Source organism: Eurypyga helias, unplaced genomic scaffold (genome assembly GCF_000690775.1).
Source record: "Eurypyga helias isolate BGI_N326 unplaced genomic scaffold, ASM69077v1 scaffold4203, whole genome shotgun sequence".
NCBI classification, from domain to species: domain Eukaryota; kingdom Metazoa; phylum Chordata; class Aves; order Eurypygiformes; family Eurypygidae; genus Eurypyga; species Eurypyga helias.
In genome coordinates this window covers 24,228-42,019 of record NW_010240405.1, presented here as the reverse complement: position 1 = coordinate 42,019, position 17,792 = coordinate 24,228, and the positions used below count along the sequence as shown (strand labels likewise).

Sequence of the window (17,792 nt, the reverse complement as noted above, 5' to 3'; positions counted from 1 at the left end):
AAAAAATAACTTGTGATCAAAGATCTACCATCTTCAAGTGGAAGAATATGTTATGAGGGCCCTCTTTGTGAAAGGATTGCTTTAACAGTAAAAGAAAAAGTAAGTAAAATAGTAATTCTGCTGCTGACAGGAGCAGGAAGCTTGTCAGGTGTTCTTGCCTTAGGACTATAGCATGTCTGCACTGCAAACTGTCAAACGTTTTGTTAAGGTCTTTATGAATATGTGATTCGAGAAAATGACTGAAAGCTTCCTGAAACACATTTTAGAATGATAGTGCCTTTCTTTTGAAAAATGTTTTTGAAATAGTATTTGGTTGTTTTCTTTAGAAATACCAATTTGTACAGAACATGCTTTGTGATGAATATTGTTTCTGAGAATAAAAGATTGCTTGGACCGCCCCCAACTTTGTCATTCTAAAAAAAAGTTGTTTGAAAGAATTTGAGAACATTAATATGTAGCTTTTACAATTTACATTTGTAATTTTTCTTGAATAATTTCATTTTTTAATATGTGTTTTTATATATATTTACTGAAGCATTCTTTTATTTCTCTGCAGTAAAGGATTTGTGAATGTTTCTGTGAGTTATTCCATTTCTGAAAAATGGCTTTGGTCTGAAGCTTATCGTAAATCACTCCAGTTCATGATCAGTTCCTCCTCACATTATCTCTAGTGCTTTCCTTGCAGAGGAGGAGGGAGAAAATTTTAGCAGGACAAAACTGATATATAAAACTTGCTGCATGAAGGCAGCTTCTCCCTGGATCGAGGCCAGCGGGGAATTTGAGGTTTCAGAAGATCTCCTAGGATATACTAGTTTTTACAGTGTCCTGTGGATAAACTTCCCTACGTTTAAAGTAGCTGGTTTGTTACTGTCTTGTTGCAGCAGTGCAAAGCTTAGTTTAGGGCTGAACAGCCAGAGTAATCGCCCTGCCTATGGGATGGGTTTTGCAAAGTGCGCAGAGCTGCGCGGCGCTGTAGCTGTGCTGCCGTTGCGGTCAGACCTACTTTGGTAGCCCTGTTTAGAGAAGTACTCCGCTTGCTGCGGTGTTGGTTTTCCAAGCAGACAGATGTACCAGATCTGAACTGCAGAAAATTGGATGTAGGACATATGTGAGACACTGGTTTTGTCTGACTGCTGAGGATTTTTAGGTCTGGACTGCTTCGGAACCAGCTGGAAGAAAATACAAATCCTGGGTGTTTGGTGTTGCATCAGAGTGCACGGAGGGATGGACTGCTGCCTTTGGACCTCGCAGGCAGGCATTACAGCCTGGCAGACAGTGCAGGGTCAGCAGACCTGCCTCCCTGGTGATAGACTAATCCCGCCTCTTCAGGCCCCAGATTTGCCCCAAGGAGATGAGCTGATACCTGTCTGTCTTGGTAACAGACTTGGAGATCTTCTCATGTGAGGTCCAGGTTCCTTTTTGCAAGCTTTTAAAATCGGTTTCCTGAAACAAATTTATACAAAAGAAGGAATTAGTCTGGTACGTAAACGACTAGCTGCTGTGTGTAAGAAAGATGGAGACTCAAATTGAAAATGAAAAAATTACAGCAATGTTTTTCACCTTCTTTTCCTTTTGAGTATCTTTAAAATATTTCTGAAAGTGAAAATACAGATAAGGCCACACTTTCCCTCTTCCCAGAATGCTTAATTATGACTACCTGCTTTTATTTAATTTTTCCTAGTGCGTATTTCATGGCTATTAGAAATGCTTTATTCTCTCTTTTAATCTAAATTTGCCTTGACTCTACACATAATTCTACTTATCTCTTTCTTTAAGCCCATTAAACCATGTCGCCCCATGACCAACAATGCCGGAAGACTGTACCACTATCGAATTACGGTGTCACCTCCCACAAACTTCTTGGTAAGTACTTTATAAATAGTTCTAACTAGGACTCTAATTTTGTTTTCAGTGATGGAAGTAGTACTGCTTCTTGCTTACTCTGTGGTGGTTTTGTTTGATTTTTTTTTTTTAGACAGACAGACCTACCGTTATTGAGTACGATGACCATGAATACATCTTCGAAGGGTTCTCAATGCTTGCACATGCCCCACTAACAAACGTAAGTATGTTCATTCCTACATACATGGGATTTGTTCGGAAGGTAAGCTGTGTTTCTCCCCTGAAGTGGAACTTCTCTAAAACAATGTTACAAACATCTTGCCAGCACTGGGGACAGTGGAAAGATTTGTGCTAATAAATCTCAGGTTTTGTCTTGACTCATTGTGGTAAGCATTGTCTTCAAACTGTGACCGAGACTGTGATGTGCATCTGAGTGATGTTTGAAAGTGAAATAAACCATGGAATAACTTGATAAAACTGTTAGTTGGATTTAAATTGGAGGTTTCTTAAGTTGGAAAAGTTTAAAACAAACAAACAAACAAAAAAACAACAGCAACAACAAAAAAATAGTTTCCCTTTAGGTGACAAAGGGACTTCTTTTAGGGATTCACTCTAAAGGGATTTCTCTGTTCTAAAAACTAACCTAGACATATTCGCTACTTTCTAACATGTCTTCAACTTCTTCAGGAACTAGACAAGTTAGGGTTTTTATTTAAAGTTGTAGGTATTTAAAGGCAAATAATTCTAAGCTTTGAAAGCAGATATATCAAAAAGAGGACGTTGCTAGTACCTGACTGCCCTGCTTTTCCAATATAAGCCGGTAGCCATATCTGAATGAAAAATATGCAAATACCTAATTTCTGTCCACTTGAAGATTTTTTGGTATCTTGTTATTTCAAGAACTGTTTTTTCAAATGCTGTAGTGTTTGTTTCCTTGGCTTTACACCTATTACTACCTACACCACCAATGCCAAAACCCAGTGTAGGAATGATTGTCAGTACAGGACTGGGATATAAGAATACTGGAACTGAGAAGCACTGAGAAGAAAGTATTTTTTTTCCTGACAGTTTGCTTACATAATGTGTATGACAATGTTTTACTTCTGCTGAGCAGGGGACGGGACTCTTCTTGACAAAAAGTCAGTGGGAGAGGAGAGGTCAGCCTGTGGTGTGGCAGGGGGAAGCACTCCTGCCTGGTGTTGTTAACTCGGCCTTGGGCTTCAAGGCAGGCTTGTCCCCAGGCTTTACGTTTTCACTTTGCAAGTGAGCACAAAAGAAACAGTTTTATTTTACTCCCATTAAAAGGATAGAGAAACCACCTTATCTTTATAATTTTTGTGTCTGCTGCATGACAGGAAGGCAGAGAGTTATGGAAATCTTTCCTATACAGAGAACAAGGAAAATTCTTGTCTGACATGAATAGTTAGTGAAGACATTGAGCTTATGCTTACTGCAAAATGCATGTATTTTTTTTCTCATTCCAAATAAGTGAAGTCATCATCAGTGAATGATTATTTTTTTACAGAGTTGAATGCAAAGCAACACTATTGTCAGTTCCTGTTACTAACAGGTATAAAGTCTCTTGGAAGGAGTCTCTTGCTGTCTTGGGGTGATTTTTGGCAACATAAAAACTGCTGTTCGAGAGACATTTTGGAACATATTTGATAAAAGGGAGGTGGCAAAAGGTAGCAAAAATAGAAATCCAAACACCAACATCTTTAGATGAGCCCAATTTCTACAATTTGAAGTATTAGCTTTGCACACTGTTAGGAGTCTTATTTCTGTTATTATTCTTACTCAGTAATAATTGAGCGAGTCAGATATTAGGGAAAATGGTTAGTACAGTCAAGATAAATTATAAATCGGTCAATATAACTACCAATTTTGTAGTACCGACCACATGTTCCTTTGCTATGTATTTGCTTGTGTACATGAAACTCTAATTCATGGAGAATTTGGTCGTGGTCTCTTAAATAAAGCATTCATTTTCTATTCAAAACAAAGGAAAATATCCCAGGCTACTGAGTTTCTGAATCAGAATTTCCTTTCCTGATTGAACTTACATGTTAGAAAGTAAGCAAACACCCCGTGTGTGTGTATATATATTCCATAACATGCCCGCCCTGCCCCCCTCCCCTCAAAAAAAGCCGTGATGATTTAAATGTGGCAGGTTTTCTTCTCCTCAGATACTAAATGGAAAATTTGGTTTCCAAGTTTTTTTTATTCTTGTATTCACAAATAATGTTGTATTGAAAATTGTAGAAAATGCAATTTTTAGTTTGGTAGCTTGGTGCAGCTCCGTAGTTTATCATGCAGATATCAACAGATTGTTGTAGACAAAATAGTCAAATGTTTGACAGTGGGCTGCAAGAAGATTCAAGCAGAATTTTGCACCTCTGCTAAGTCTGTTATCTTCAGTGCAACCCGAGGACCATTCAGATATTTGTGTGCTTATCAATGCAAAATAACCTTGGGTTGCCTCGCTTTCACAGACAACTGAATTGTTCTGAGATTCCTTTGTGCTTGCAAGGCCAGTGAATAGTAAAACTTCCTAAGAGCTGTGAATGTGTAGGCTTGGATTAAGCATTTCTGTAGGCTTTTAGAAATTCAGCTTTTTTGCTTTAAGAAAAAATCCTATTAAGAAAAACTAAACAAACACACACCTTCGACAGTCCATGGACTTTGCAAACAAAGAAACCTTTTTTCAAAGGTGAAAAAAAGGAATTAGATGCTTATCTTACTAGTTAGTTGAGTGAACTTCTAAGTATATTAGATGAAATTAGTATAAGCCTATAAATTTATCCTGAAGTTCTTACATTATATTGCCATGACTTAAAATCATACTTTAAGACAGTATAGCTAAGAGAATTGACAGTGTGCTAAAACCACCTTGCCTTCAGTTCACTGTATCAGTCTGACATCTTGTGTCACCAACAATAAATTCACTTCCACATATACAAGTGAGAGAAGATACAGGTTTACTGAGCTTTGCTTTTTCTTCTGAACAAAATTTAACCTCCAGTAGATGGCATTATTAAATCTTCCTTCACCATCCCTCCTGTCAGCCCTGTGTTATTATAGAGGTGAAGGTTAGAACTGTTACTTCTCTTGCACATGCTCGTGTTCCTGTCTTTGCATGATCCCCCAGAGCAGCTGTTTCGGTAAGTGCCCTTTTCAACAGACAGTATTACCTATGCATACAAAGTTGTATTCACTATACATTTGATGCTGTATAGTTTTTCATGCTGAATTTCTATTTTCCTTCCAGATTCCTCTATGTAAAGTAATCAGATTTAACATTGACTATACAATTCATTTCATTGAGGAGATGATGCCTGAGGTAAGAAGGATAAGTAGCCAAAAAGTCAAAGTGAGTTTTATGTTGTTGATATGCTTAATGGATTAAACCCTTCAGAATTCCGTCTTGTGAAGTCTCTAAGAGACAGGCTGTATTCTGAAAGAATGGCTGAAAAGGAGCTTGCACTCGCAGGTACTGGCATAAATCCACCCACCTAGGCTATCATATACTAAAATCAAATAGTAAGAAGTGCTTATATCCACAGCTTCTTTTCACTTTAGTTATATACAATACATGTCAGGTACTCTGTAAGCTGAGTTAGGCATTACCCTTCTTTTATGGATATGACAAAAATAAGGCATGTGGAGGTCCGCACGGTCTACCCCAGCGGTGGCCAAGGCCTCCACCCAGACGGAGCTGCTGAAGGGAGAGGCTGCAGTGCAGACCTTGGGCTGCAGAAGTGCCCAGACCTTTCTCCTGGGGCAGGCACAAGGTGTGCCTGGGTGAAGAACCTCCCGCAGCATGTGGCTGAGCTGCAGGAGGCGGCGAGAAGGCTGCGTAACATCAGGGAGACCGAGGAGACAGCTGGTTCACCGTGCAGTCTGCAGTACACCCACAGCCCATGGCCAAACAGCCACAGACTCCCACACTAGCTCACACAGAAGGAGGGCCAGTAATGCAGAAGAATGAACGGCTTCAGTGGCAAGACAGAATATCAGAAGGATATTGACCACTTGGAGCGAGTCCAGAGGAGGGCCATGAAGATGATCAGAGGGCTGGAGCACCTCTGCTATGACGAAAGGCTGCAAGAATTGGGCTTGTTCAGCCTGGAGAAGAGGAGGCTCCGAGGAGACCTCATTGCAGCTTTCCAGTATCTGAAGGGGGCCTACAGGGGTGCTGGGAGAGGACTTTTTACAAGAGCCTGTAGTGATAGGACAAGGGGTAATGGGTGCAAATTGAAATCAGGGAGGTTTAGATTAGATATCAGGAAGAAATTCTTCACTGAGAGGGTGGTGAGGCACTGGGACAGGTTGCCCAGAGATGTTGTGCATGCCCCATCCCTGGATGTCTTCAAAGCCAGGCTGGATGAGGCTTTGAGCAACCTGGTCTAGGGCAAGGTGTCCCTGCCCATGGCAGGGTGGTTGGAACTAGATCTTTAAGGTCCCTTCCAACCCAAACCATTCTATTATTCTATGATTCTAAGACTGGCACATGGAAGAGACTTCCCCCAGAGCCTGACGTGCCTTTGCAGAACTGCTTCCCCTCTCTGCAGACTGAAGAGGAAAGGCCTATCGCATCAGGAGAGATGCTGGAGCTGGGTAAGGCAGCGCCATCTGATCCCCGTACAACAACCAGTGTAACTAAGAAAAGGCGAGGGGTGATGGCAGTAGGGGACTGTCTTCCGAGAGGTACAGTCTCACCTGTTTTCTGACCTGACACACTCCGGAGAGGTGTGCTACTTACTGGGGGCTCGTATCAGGGGTGTCACTGACCGACTGCCAAGCCTCGTACAGTCCACTGGCTTATAATCCGCTGCTGCTGTTTCACATGGTCACCAGTGATACATCCAGGACCAGTCTCAGAAGTATCAAGAAGGATTACAGAGCCCTGGGAGCAGTGATAAGGAACTCTGAGGCACAGGATGTCTCCTCATCAGTCCTCCCAGTAAAAGGGAGGTGGTTTGAAAGGGCCAGTCAAATCTGCAAATCAGCAAACGGTTACAAGACTGATGCCACAGCCAGGAGTTCAGCTACTCAGACCATGGGACTTACTTAGAGAAACCTGATCTGCTGGGGACTGATGACATGCATTTTTCAGGGAAAGGGAAGAGCATCTTTGGTCGTAGGCTTGCCAAGTGGGTGAAGAGGACTTTAAACAAAAGATGGACTTTAAACAAAAGACTCAATCCATCACAGTCCTACCAGTTTGATGCCAGTGCCTGAAATAGATGACCAGAGCCTGGAGAAGAATCGCAGGTCAGCAGGAGGGCACCTGAAAAGCAGCACAAAGGAATTCCAGTCACTCCAGACAGTAAGTCAGCTTCATCCAGGGCCCAATTTAAATGGCATGTAACATAGGGAATGAGAGGAGTTAGAGACATGCGCACACCTGCAGGGCTATGATCTTATTGTCATCACAGAGATGTGGTGGAATGGCTTCTATTACTGGAGCATTGGAAAGGAGGGATACAGGCCCTTTAGGAAGGACAGGCAGGGGAGGTGAGGAGAGGGTGTCACCCTCTATCTCAGTAATCATTTGGAGTGCAGGGAGCTCTGCCTGAGGATGGATGAGGAGGCAACTGAGAGCTTATGGTCAGGATTAAAGGAAGAGCCAAGAGAGGTGACATTTGGGAGGGGGGAAGGGTGTCTGTCACAGGCCACCCAATCAGGAAGACCGAGCAGATGAGGCCCTCTACAGACAAGATAGGAGCAGCCTCACATTCACAAGTCCTGGTCCTCATGGGGGACTTCAATCACCGCGTTATCTGTTGGAGGGACAGCATGGCAGGGCATAAACAATCCAGTAGGTTCCTGGAATGCACTGATGATAACTTTCTTCTCCAAGTCATGGAAGAGCCAACAAGGAAGAGGTGCTGTGCTGGACCTTGTTCTTACCAGCAAGTAGGGGCTGATGGGAGATGTGAAGCTCAAAGGCAGCCTTGGCTGTGGTGACCCTGAACTGGTGGAGTTCAAGATTCTTAGGGCAGTTAGCACGGTGCACAGCAAGCTCTCTGCCTTGGGCTTCAGGAGAGCAGAATTTGGCCTCCTCAGGGATCTGCTTCCTAGACTACTACGGGATAAAGCCCTTGAGGGAAAAGGGACCCAAGAAAGCTGGTTAATATTCAAAGATCACCTTCAAACTCAGGAATGATGCATCTTAACAAAGGAGAAGTCAGGTAAGAATGCCAGGAGGCCAGCATGGATAAACAAGGAGCTTCTGAACAAACTCAGACAGAGAAGGGAAGCCTACAGAGGGTGGAAGCAAGGACAAGAAGCCCAGGAGGAAACAGAGAAATTGTTCGAGCATCCAGGGATCAGGTTAGGGAAGCTAAAACCCTGATAGAATTAAATCTAGCCAGAGACATCAAGTTCAACAAGAAAAGCTTCTATAGGTACATCAGTGATAAAAGGAAGACTAAGGAAAATGGGGGGGCCTCTCCAGAGTAAGGCAGGAGACCTGGTTACCCAGGATATGGAGAAGGCTGAGGTACTCAATGACTTTGCCTCGCTCTTCACCACCAAGTGCTCAAGCCACACCATCCAGGTCACAGAAGGCAAAGGCAGGGACTGGGAGAATGGAGAACCACCCACTGAAGAAACACCAGGTTTGAGACCATCTAAGGAGCCTGAAGGTACTCAAGTTTATGAGACCTGATGAGATGCATCCACAGTCCCTGCCCATGTCAGGGAGGTTGGAACTAGATGATCTTTAAGGTCCCTTCAAACCCCAAACATTCCATGATTCTATGACTTGTTGCCAGGTCAGTGGCAGAGCTGAAATTTAATCATGAATTTGAAGCTCTGAAGATTGCTTATCAGTACTTAATATAAGATGTTGCCAAAACAAATTTCCTGTGGATACAAACAAGCACATCCAGTTCATAATCTGTTGGGTTTTTTTTAATACAAATTAATCTCAGGTGATGCCACTTTGTGAAGTAAATTGCTGCAGTGGAACAGCATGTGTAGGTACAGAAACACCCCTGCATATTAACTACAACGATAGGATCAGTGTTTAATTTAGTCACATATATTTACGCTTTTCTTTCTTGTTAGCTCTTTTTTTGTTACTTAACAGCATCTAAATATATGCAAGAGCCCTGAAATTCCTCAGCGAGATTAATGTGATCAAAGGAATTAATTTTCTGTTAGTGAATCTGCTGCGTTGTCTCTGCATCTTGTGCTAAAATACCAAATAGCCACCAAGCAAAATAGGGAATTGGACTTGTTTTTTGACTCCTGGCGAATGGCTACAGCGGTTGGCTACAGCAACCGTCTTTACTAATGCTTTCTTGCAAAGAGATTGTGTTGATGGGTTTGGAATTCATGGCTGATACCATATACGTGCAATTTATAGCTGATGTCATATACATGCAACAGGCCACTGTGCTACATGTTTAAGTTGAAAGCGGGGAGGTTTAGATTAGATATCAGGAAGAAATTCTTCACAGAGAGGGTGGTGAGGCACTGGAACAGGTTGCCCAGAGAAGCTGTGGATGCCCCATCCCTGGAAGTGTTCAAGGCCAGGCTGGATGAGGCTTTGAGCAACCTGGTCTAGCGCAAGGTGTCCCTGCCCATGGCAGGGGGGTTGGAATGAGGTGATCTTTTAGGTCCCTTCCAACCCAAACTGTTCTGTGACTCTGTTACTCTAGATGATTACAGACATATCAATACTGTTTCCAAAGCCCAGTGTCCAGTGTTTGCTAAACTTCTTTAATTATTTTATTTAACTGTATGTTAGTAGCATTATTTGTATTGTATTTATTATAGTATAGTTCTGGTTTGTTTTTTCTTTCCCCAGAATTTTTGTGTGAGAGGTCTCGAGCTGTTCTCTTCTTATCTATTCAAAGATATTTTGGAGCTCTATGACTGGAATCTTAAAGGTAAATTTTATTTAGGGGTAAAACATACACAAAACCCAAGTAATTTCAGCTTTTGTAAATAGGACTCTGTTTTAATATGTTCTTTGGCTTAAAAAGAAGAAAGTGGAGAGGGGCCTCAAAAGAACAAAGTTAAATTTTGTTTTACATGAGAGGGTTAAACTTCTAATTTGTTCTCAAGAAGATAAAATATATTGGAGTTCATTAGTGTGGGTTGTAGCAATTAAAATGCACAAACTTGTCACTGTATTCTCGCAGATAAACTAAATTTCTTCCTTAATCCAAAACTGTTCTTTTTAATGAAACAGTAAATATTACTGTATGTTTAATACTGCACATTATCGTGTGCATGGTATTTTCAAAGCCAAGGTGTCAGGTCTCTGTTTCAGACAAGTTACCCACACATTATTTCTCTACAGTTAACTTACAAAGGAGTGACACACAGGCAGACATAGAGGGATAACATCATTATAGCTGAATGTTTTTGGCTTGACAAGATGAAAACACACGTTTCTGTGAAGACTCTGGCAAAGGAGAATTTCAGGGTTGATCCTTCCCTTGGTCTAAAAGAAAACAGAGAACATCAAAGGGATTTCATTTCAGAACCTGTAGGTGTGTTTTGCTGCCTTGACTTGGTGGAGATGCACTCTGCACACACTGCAGTTACACGGAGGAGTATTCTGGTTTCATACATTTTGTGTGGCCTTCTCTGGTTTGATACTAAATGTATTCTAGTATCAATGTTGTCTTTCCTATCACTGGTGATGATGGTTCTTTCTTGTTTAAACCCACGTACTTGTTTTGGTTTTATTTTCTCGCAAAGCTTTGTATGCTGAAATAGGAAGCAAAAAAACCCAAACCACCCCACTAATTGGGAGGGACTAATAAGCCTTACAGACACAAACACTAGCTTAAGTGAATGAATTACAGATATGTATATATCTTTCACTGTTTTAAATAAAACTACTGTGGTGTTGTTAGATCCTTTTAAAGTTACTGTAGCTTTCTTTGGAATCGTCCATGTGAAAGCACTCACTAGAATTTTTACTCTGTGGCTCTTCGTTGTGCATTTTCTTACTTTTCTGATTGAAACTTAGGCCTTGTTAAATGTAATCGCCTTGCATGGATTTCATCTGCAGCTCGGTTGCCACCTTTTGAATTTTTTTCTTTTGCAAGTATCTTGCTGTACATTAAATTTTCCGTATTTTTTTTTTTTGTATTTAAGGTCCTTCACTTGAAAATGATTCTATTTCCTGCCCCAGATTTCATTTCATGCCACGATTTGTGAGATTTCTTCCAGGTAATTTTTTTATTATGTAGTTTTATGGAAATTAGAACTAAAAATCACCAAAAATAAACCTCTAACCCCTCTACCTCCCCCGACTCCCCCTCACAAAAATAAAAAAACCCACCAAACCAACCAACCAACCCAAACCAACTTACTGCAAGTCAAATGATTCAGTCAGTGGAGCGATCTGGTGCTTCCATCTGAAGCCTTTAGTGCTTGCTGGTAGTGTGGAAGGTTTACTCAGAACTGGGATTCAGGTGGACAGGCCAAGTCTTGCTTCCAGCTTTTCTCTCTGATGTGGTTATTTTAGGCAGTGCTGGCTCATCCTTGTCCTGCCCTGTGATGGAGCATTTGAGGAGTGCTATTACCTAATCTCACACCTGAAACTGAATTCCATGTCTCCTGCTTTTCAGGATGCTGTGTGATTATATCAAAATTCTTGATGTGCAATCTTGAGGGTCAGCATGATTGGCACCCCTGAGCACATGCTGTTCTGATTGTTCCTTTCTCTACTGCAAGCTTAGACCTTGCAGCAAATGGTGAAAGACAGAAAACACCATTCCAATGCAATTCAACCCTAGCCTGCCAGCCAAGGACAAGCTTCAGCGTGGTGCATTGCACTCGTGTTGAGTGAACAGCTTACGCAGGCATTTAACACATCCTGAGACATTAGGACAGACTTTCAGTTGATGTAAATGTCATAGCTCTATTGAAGATGTGTCCTGCTGAGATCCTGCCGGTGATTGCTCCAGGAGGGTTGTGTGGACAGGAGGATGCGTCCAGGATGGACTGGGCGTGCAGATGAGACAGGGAACAATCTTCATCAAGAGAGCTGTGGCCTGGAGGTGTTTTCTGCTCTGGGCTTTGCAACTTAGTTGGGGTATTAATTATAGTTGTAGCTAAATGAGGTTTGGCTCGTTATTGTGGAGAGTACTGATGGCTAGATGACTATATTTCTAACTGTTGTTCCTTCCTGGATACACGGCACTGTTCAGTCAGAAGCAGAGCTCTGAGGCTTGCTAACAAACACTGATTTGGTTCTGCTGAAGCAATTTACAAAATAAGCCATCAAGCCACATGTGGCTGATTAACTTGACCTCATCGCAAAGTGAAAAAACAAGTTTGACCTGCCTGGTTTGTGTAGCTTGAGGATGTTTTCCTGTATTTTGGGTTTTTTTTAATATTCTGATTTGTTTCATTTTAGTTTAGAAGTCAGCTCTTTCTGTGCTCTTGGATTGTTTACTGATAGGAAGAGATACGTCTCTAAAACATGTATTCCTGTGTGCTGCTTCTTTAAGGTTCCCAGCCTTCTATCTCTTTATAAAAGATGTCTTTTTCCTGATATTTCTGCATCTATATTTGGCTTTTACCATCTTTGACAGATTTTTTTTTTTTTTTAATCAAGTTTGCATTTAGTATTGATTATTCTTTGAGATATCCTTGAACATTTTTAATTTCCAGAGAGTGGGAATCTATATCCTTCAGGTATGTTTGCAAAACATTATTTATCTGTGTCTAATCAAAGAAGACATATTGGTGCAACAGATCTCTGCACATCCATCAAATGTCTCTTTAAAGGTAGAAATGAATTAGTGATTTCCCATCCCCTCTGGTTTTCTTTCTTTCTTCTTTTTCTGACATGGTCTAAAAACAGGAAGTCTGGGATGTCAGGTTTTCTACGTGGATTACTTAGAGATGGGCCTTGGGGTAGCTCTGAGCTTGGAGCCAATCATACTGGGTTTACTGAGTGCCAGAGGCGCACAGCACGCGGAAGAGTTGCTGTATTGTATTCATTGTCATAGATTTTTATGATGATAAATATATTAAGAAAGTGAAAGACTAGAAAAAACCATCTGAGGTCCCAAGTACTGTGTGTTCTGACCTAGGAAAGGTCAGGTGTCTAACCATTGTTTAGCACAGCTGTCTGCAGCAACCTGTACCCGTCCTGTATGCAGTCTTTGGGGAGTAAGGCTACACCTTTTGGTTTTTTTAGTGATTGTTGGGCACGGGCTACCTCCTGTGTGACAGCGTAATCTGGTTGTTGATGAAGACAAGAGTCTTGGAAACTGAATCCCCCTTAATTTGAAGGGGGGAAATTTTGAATGTTGCACATGTAAAAAAAATGTCCTGTAGCTATTTGGAAATACTGTCTAGTGAGGTTTGGGGTGTATTTTCCACATTTAAGATTGCCTCTTGGAATATGAGTGAGGTTATTTGTTCTAAGAGGCCAAGTGATATCACTCCCTTTCATCTTTTCTGTACCATGGTGCTGTAATCCCGGCTGAAGTAAGAGGAGCGCTTGTTCCCTCTCATGCCTTGCAGAGGAGATCATCTTACGCAGCACCGCTGTTACGGGGTAGTTCAGTGGGGCTTTTCTCCTGTTTGGTCACATTCCTTGTGCGTGGTCCCCCATATTGCTCTAAGGCTTTGCTTCTGTTTTTTCTCCATTCCTTTTTTTGTGTGTGCAGTGATGGAGGGAATGTACTCAGTGGCAGGACCAGGTTGCTCCTGCTCCCTGAGGAAGGGAAATCAAGGTTGGTGCTCTGAGAGGATGAAACTTGGAGACAGCTCTGTTGGCGTGTGTCAGAATTAAAGCACTGGAGTAACATGTCTGTCTTTTTACTCACATGAGCAGACGTACTGAATTTGAACAGCCCGTGTGTGGTGGTCTGTCAGGACCGTCACTCGTCTTTCCTGTTTGCATCTTCACATCTGTAACTGGCTACCTGGAGCCAGTCAGTTGTTTACTGTACTGTCTTCTTTTGTTACAAGCAGCCTTTGCTGTGTGTGTTTCCTGGGGTCTCAGTAGTATTTAGCAGTTTTCACGTGCCTTTGATTCATTTAGTGATAGAAGGCAGCATGAGGCTCCTTAGTCTTCATTAGTGCAGGTTGAGCGTGTAAGCACTACAGACAAATTTAAAATTATAATTTGCTACGTTCATCCAGGAGTATCCTGTAAAATTTTGAGTGTTCTTTAAAAAAGCTGCATAAATGCCTAAAGGCTTTTTAACTACCGTTGTAAAAAGAATGATAGAAGTGTGAGAAGGAAGATATTACTGGACAATGTAACTGATTGTTCTGCCTGCTCATTTTGAAGTTTCTTCAGGAAAGTTAGTAACTTCAGCTTTACAGTGTGATGAAACTGTTATTCTTGCTACCATTACCGTTATTGCTTCCAGTCCAGCGGGGTGTTTATGCGTGTGCAGTATTCATCTATTCATCAATAAAACATTTGCCTTCATATTTGTCAAGTCGCTTAAGCATTTTGCATTTTATTTTGCTCATCCAAAGATTTTGTGTTCTGCATATTTTCTCTTTTGCTCATGCTTTAGGACTGAATGTCTGAAATGTGTTTTATTTATTTATTTATGTTTTTAAGATGGAGGAAAGGAAGTACTCTCAATGCATCAAATTCTCCTCTACTTGTTACGATGCAATAAAGCTCTGGTGCCTGAAGAGGAGATTGCCAACATGCTTCAGTGGGAAGAACTGGAATGGCAGAAATACGCAGAAGAATGCAAAGGGATGATTGTTACCAGCCCTGGCATGGTAGAGCGCATAATTCTGATTTATAAACAGCCCAATGACACGTTACATGTCTTGTTTCAGAGGGTTTGCTATAGGCCTAATGGGAAAGGGAAAAGATAACCAGTGACAGTTACAGATTGCTATAGGAACAGTTCATTGACTTGTTACAACCCTGCAAAGAATTGCACCCTCTGCTGCTCTACTGAAGGGCAGATTTCCAGATGAGCACTGTTTCAGTGTCTGCATTAAAAGGAATGGCTGCATTTTATGTATGTGAAACTGTAGTTTGCTCCTCTGCTTTCTTATTTTCTCAGTCTTCATGCGCATGATCTCATTCTCTTTTCCTTGACACAGGACCAGAGAATTAGTAACTATTTGCTATTTTCTTTCATCTTCCTCTTTTGACCCCTCCTAGCTCTGTTTAAAGTGCTCTATCTGGATTCTGCCCTGAATACAGAAGAGGTGCTTTCTGCCAATGTGATTTTTTTTCCACACTGTTTCTGTGTTGCTCTCACACTGAGGAATTTTGTGTACATTAATGAGTGCATCCATTAATTTTCACTTCCAAGCTTGAAACCCTTATGGCCTTATTATTTTTGGAACAATCAGTGTTTTAAAGCATGTGTTCTTTGAATTTCAGTACTAGTGTTTATGTAAATTTAGCCCACTTTTCTGACTTTCACACGTGAAAAATGTGGGTCACAAGAATCCATGTGTGCACTAAAAGCTGCAGGGTTCTGTTGCCATGGTTTGGTCAGTATCGCAAAGCGGTATCTCAGTATTAGAGGCGTGTTTTGGACCTAATATTCTAGACAGGGATGCAGCATTCTCGGTTTTAACACCTTTCATTCTCTGACTTCATTTCCCTCCTTTGCTCATAGCTCAACTTTTGGCTTCTGCAGAAAAAGTGCAACTTGGTATCGTGCCTAAGGGTAAATTTAGTTTGCTGACTGAAACACCAGTCCCCAAACTGCAGCCAGGGTGACTTCCTAAATATGTTTTTCAAGTTCATATTTTTCAAGTATGGCAGCATTACATGGAGTGAACCTTATAAGCTGATCATAACTTGGGCAGGGCCATTTATTTTTCCCTTGATTTCATGCTGACTGTTTTCATTCTGATTAAAACTTTCTGAACTGAAAGGAAAATATGATCATCTGTGGGAAGATGAAAGGCAGAATACACATCTACTCTCACTATGGAAAATTCTACCCGAGCCGGTTAAAACTGAGTACTAAACCGGAATCTCATAACAGAAATTGTTAGACAGCCATAGCTGTTTAACTTAACGTTGCCTGTGGTTTCTGTGATACAAGGTACATGCCAGCGCGGAAATCAGCATCTGAATGATATATGCTGACATAACTTTGGTGGTTTTGCTGAAGATTCACTGATTTTCAGATAGCTGAAAACTTGCTTTTTTTGTTTAACATGAAGGAACGCGTCTATGCTCCTTCCTTGTGTCGTTGAACTGTAAATGTCTGGTGGCACACGGCAGTGCAGTTTCTGAGTGGTGGTGTTAATGTTGAGATTTTGTGTGATTTTTTACTGACAAGCTTTGCTTTCTACAAGACAATGTTTTTAGAGGTTTGTGTGGACATCATAATATGTAAGCATAAAAGAAATCTGCAGCACTTTGAAATGCTGTCATGTTATAATGCCATCATTATAACGTGGGTTTTCTCCCAAGAAGATTGCAATGACTTTCTTCTCAGTTTGTGGATTCTTTTTCTGCTCATTGCCTCATGTCCTATTGAGTATGAAAGTGTTTTCTATGCTTTTTGCGACATTAGAAGATAAAGCAGTTTTGTTATAGAGACAATGTGAAACTGTATTAGAAAATGACAGCTCTTCAATTTCATCCACTTGACACAACAAAGTAAAAATACTAAATTTTATTTTACTGCTTTCCTCTACAACATCACTTCAGAAATAATAATCCCTCTTGTGAGCAGATCTGAGTTTTATATATCTATTATATTTTTTTTTTAGAAGTGAGATGTACATTTGCATGATGGAGAAGGGAAAAAAATTGATGGGCATATAAATCTCATTTACTTAAATAATCCTGAACTATTGCTGATTGTTTAAAACCATTTAATTTAGACATGGTGATTCATTAGTGCATTGAAACTTTGTGTTGGAATAGATTTAAAGGTTGACAAATTTTAACCCTTTTAAATGTTTCACTCTTTCTTAAGTATTGCTGCTTTTCTCACTGGTACAAATACATGTATTTTAACATACTTTTCTACTACATCTCTGTGCAACCTCATCATGTCTTGTACTATCAGCAAAGCCTTGTTTGATGAGGTTTGGAGTAGGAAACAGTGAAAATGGGTCTCTGTTCTGTTAGAGTTTCTTTGGTCTTGATGAGATCTTAAAAGCAAGGTTGTGATTATTAGGTGGCCTCTCAGCACTTCTTTTAAAAGAACACAGGGATAAAAATCTGGAAGAGTAAGGTCGAATTTGCTTGCGTGCTCTCTGCCCATGCCCAGGTTGTGGTGTATGTTCCCCCGTGGTGCCGTTTGTTCGTTTAACCCTCCGAATCAGCAGCAGAGAGGAAAGCTGGTGTTACTGTGCCGAAGGAAGAGAAGCACAGCCCAGCTACAGCCCTCTCCTAGCCCTCAGTGAAGGAACAGTTGTGATTGTCTTGAGCAAGGACTTCTTTTGTCCTGGTTGTTATCAGGCGTCCGTGAACAGCTCTATGACTGAGTGACAGAACTCAAAGGCAGTGGTGTATGAATGAAGAGAAAGAGTCTGGTTTTGAGTGATCCCAAAGCCACACGTTTCACACAGACCCCGCTGCAGGCGTGTGGAAAGCCCTTCTCCCTTTCACACTTCAGAGGATCAGATTCCTTCTATTGAAGTGTCTAAAATGTGAAACAGTTGAATAGGATAATATTGTCTGTAATTTTCTAAAATGTATTGCATATAATTGGTGTATTAATTATTGTTTCACGTTCTGTTAGTCGTATTTTGCCGCCTTGGTTCTCACAGTTGTGTAGCAAGGCTGGTTTTTTTGATGGGGATGGGAGAAGTTCCTCATTTTTAGTGTTAACAGGGGGGAGAACCAAAAAGCAACTTTTGTGAAGATAAAAATTTTTAAAATTGGCTTTGTGCAAACCCCACAAAACTGGATAAACTTAAATTTCAGGACTTTAAGGAACTGGTTTAAGGAACAACATTCTGCCTCCTACAAATCCTTGCTGTGTTTTTCATTACATTTTCTTGTC

At 41.0% G+C, this 17,792-nt stretch overlaps 1 protein-coding gene across 1 annotated transcript in view; it reads left to right on the top strand.

Annotated features, from left to right (window-relative positions):
* The window catches only part of DROSHA (drosha, ribonuclease type III), a gene marked incomplete at its 3' end in the record, with an annotated part of 53,612 nt that overhangs the window by 12,838 nt on the left and 22,982 nt on the right, over nt 1–17,792 (top strand). The window contains exons 8-13 of the mRNA XM_010148423.1: nt 1,777–1,863; nt 1,976–2,062; nt 5,111–5,182; nt 9,662–9,743; nt 10,966–11,040; nt 14,408–14,577. Coding sequence (XP_010146725.1) covers nt 1,777–1,863; nt 1,976–2,062; nt 5,111–5,182; nt 9,662–9,743; nt 10,966–11,040; nt 14,408–14,577 — 573 coding nt within the window. The remainder of the gene's footprint in view (nt 1–1,776; nt 1,864–1,975; nt 2,063–5,110; nt 5,183–9,661; nt 9,744–10,965; nt 11,041–14,407; nt 14,578–17,792) is intronic.